The 2,490-nt window shown below is 48.3% G+C and overlaps 1 protein-coding gene across 1 annotated transcript in view; it reads right to left on the reverse strand.

Annotated features, from left to right (window-relative positions):
* Nucleotides 1-313: 313 nt before the first annotated feature.
* Bhlhe41 (basic helix-loop-helix family member e41) overlaps nucleotides 314-2,490 on the reverse strand; it is a 5,228-nt gene continuing 3,051 nt past the window's right edge. Inside the window, 1 exon segment of the mRNA XM_023719021.1 lies at nucleotides 314-2,490. This exon segment is cut by the window's right edge and continues 119 nt beyond it. Within this exon segment, the coding sequence (XP_023574789.1) occupies nucleotides 2,011-2,490 (480 nt within the window). The 3' untranslated portion in view covers nucleotides 314-2,010.

Here is a 2,490-nt window from a genome sequence, read left to right on the forward strand (position 1 = left end):
GAGGCGACCTGTCATCACTGAAGAAATGTGACAACCTCATGGACCATAAAAACATTAGTCAATTGGATGTAGCATAAACAAACCACACAATGATTGGTAAGTTTTTCTTTTGCACTTTTCATTAAGGTACATTGGAAACAAGCAGGTAGACATAGCCAGAGCCAGAAGGCTTGCAGGAAATTGGAAGCGCTGTGTCATCAGCCCAATGACAAGAGAGGTGTTTATCTGTGCCTACTAACTTCCATCCTCAGTCATAGATATCTTAAAGCTAATTGAGCAGACATTATATTTTTTTAATTATTAGACAATCTCATATAGTATATAAAGTTTTTATTCCTTAGTAAGAATTCTTAAATCACAAAATAGTGTGGCAATATTTAGGCAGTAGAATTCATGGAGTGCTGAAAATACTAGAATATAAAGATAATTTCTAGTTTTATCTTCACATACTAAACTTTTCTAAACCAGCTGGTTTCTTGCAGACAGTATTTATTTATTTTTAATAATTTAAGACAGCATAAGCTTGTACCAAGCATAAGCATTGTAACAAAAGTGCAACGTTTCAGCAAATCCTCCCCAAAAGATATTTTAACTCAAAATATCATTAGCACATATTTTTCTCCCTACAAAAATAGCATGTCAGACATCATTAATTGGATGTATTAACAACTATGTACATAACAGCCGCCTTGTAGGCTAAGAGTTTAACGTTGTTTAAACACAGCGTTTGAGGCAAACAGTAGCAACAGCAGCAGCAAATGCACCACACTGACTAAAAGACCCAGATATGTTCTTCCCTCCTAGTCAGACTGTTGTGTCTCACCCCTTACATAACATTCAAGTGAGATTTCTCACAGTGCTACCTTGGCAACAAACTAAAAATATCTAGACAAGGTCTTGGTGTAAGCCTTATTGAAAAAGCTTTCTTGGTGATTATCTGGTATCTGGTTTGCTCTCCAGAAAGTACATAGGCTTGGAAATAGAAGGCCACACGGGGCTTCGATCCACATCTGTACAGCTTTCCTCAACAAACTCACGAGCTCAATGTTTCCTTCCACTTTGGGGACCTAACAAGAGTAAGTCAGTCAGGATAAATCAGTTTGGACTTTGTTTTCTTAAGTTCAGTGCACTTTTTTTTTTTCTTACAGTAAGTTTATGAAAACTTGGGAACATGATGGATTAAACAATGAGTGGGAAGGGATGCACTATGAGATAGAGATATACTATATATAATATATATGGGAATCAAGAAATTAAGACAAGTCAATTCACTTATGGTCAATTTAAAGTGCGAGCAAAGGAGGAATGATTTTGGCCTTCCCCATCCGCCTCAGCCTCCGTTCCCCGCCTTGGTGCTTAGGATGTAGCGGCTGGGGTGTCTTTTCGAAAAAAGTGCAGGTTAACAGATTCAACTACTCCAGAATCGCGCACAACGGTGGCAACTACACCTTCACTTCTCTGAAAATTATATGCGTTCCAAAAGGCTGACCATTACGCATTCTCAAGGATCTCCCAATCTGCCAGAGAACGGCCTTCTACACCAGGCAGGGCAGGGCCCTGACACACAGCTCAGAGCAGCCACTACCTGCTGTCGCCTGCCTGCATGAGCGCCTTTTCAAGGAGCTCACCCAGCCAGCGGGGCTGCCTTCCTGACTTCTCTGTAGTTAGGCGATGATGGAAAGTGGCCTAAAAGGAGGCAGAAACCCGTCGGGGGTGGGGGTGGGACAGGCGGGTAAAGAAAAAGAAAAAAAAAAAAAAAAAACCGAAGAAATACTGCGCAGAATGCTTTACAGCTGGGGCAGTGGAGGGTATTAGTGTGCAAGGGTGGGGTGGTGAGATGCGCAGAAAGGGGAACTGCAAATGTACACAAAACACCTGTTTGTTTTTTTCCTCTTAAGCCTGTCGTGCATCTATCACGCTTCCTCCCTTAGAAACGTTAAAGGTGTTTTTAACTTATTAATATTATTATTCCTCCTGGCCTCCGTCCTGCCCAAGGAAGGGGTGCAGGGCTCAGGGGGCGTCCTTCCCGGGCTGCGAGGCATCTTCCTGAGCGGAGCTCTCCGGGTTCCCCGGCTCGCGGGGGCCGGCGAAGGGCAGGTGGGTGCGGCTGTGCGCGGGCGTGGGGTGCAGCGCTCCGGGGGCCGCAGCCTCGTGCGGCAGGAGGGTCGCAGCCGCGCCCGCCTTCTCGGGAGGGGGCGACAGCACCGAGGACAGGCAGGGGAAGGCGGCGGCGGCAGCGGCGGCGGCGGCGGCGGCGGCGGCCGCAGGGGTGGGGATGCCGGGGTACAGCAGCGGGAACGGGGCGGCGGCTGCCGCGGGGTACAGATACTTCTCCAGGCCGCTCTTGTCCAGGAAGGGCTGCACGTAGGCGGCGGCGGCGGAGGGCGAGAGGAAGTAGAAGGGCAGGCAGAAGGGGGCGGCGGCGGCGGCGGGCTGCGCGAAGGGCGCCACCAGCGAGCCGAGCAGGGCGGCGTCGGGGCGCAGCAGCGC

Source organism: Octodon degus, unplaced genomic scaffold (assembly GCF_000260255.1).
Source record: "Octodon degus isolate 3935 unplaced genomic scaffold, OctDeg1.0 scaffold00064, whole genome shotgun sequence".
NCBI lineage: Eukaryota > Metazoa > Chordata > Mammalia > Rodentia > Octodontidae > Octodon > Octodon degus.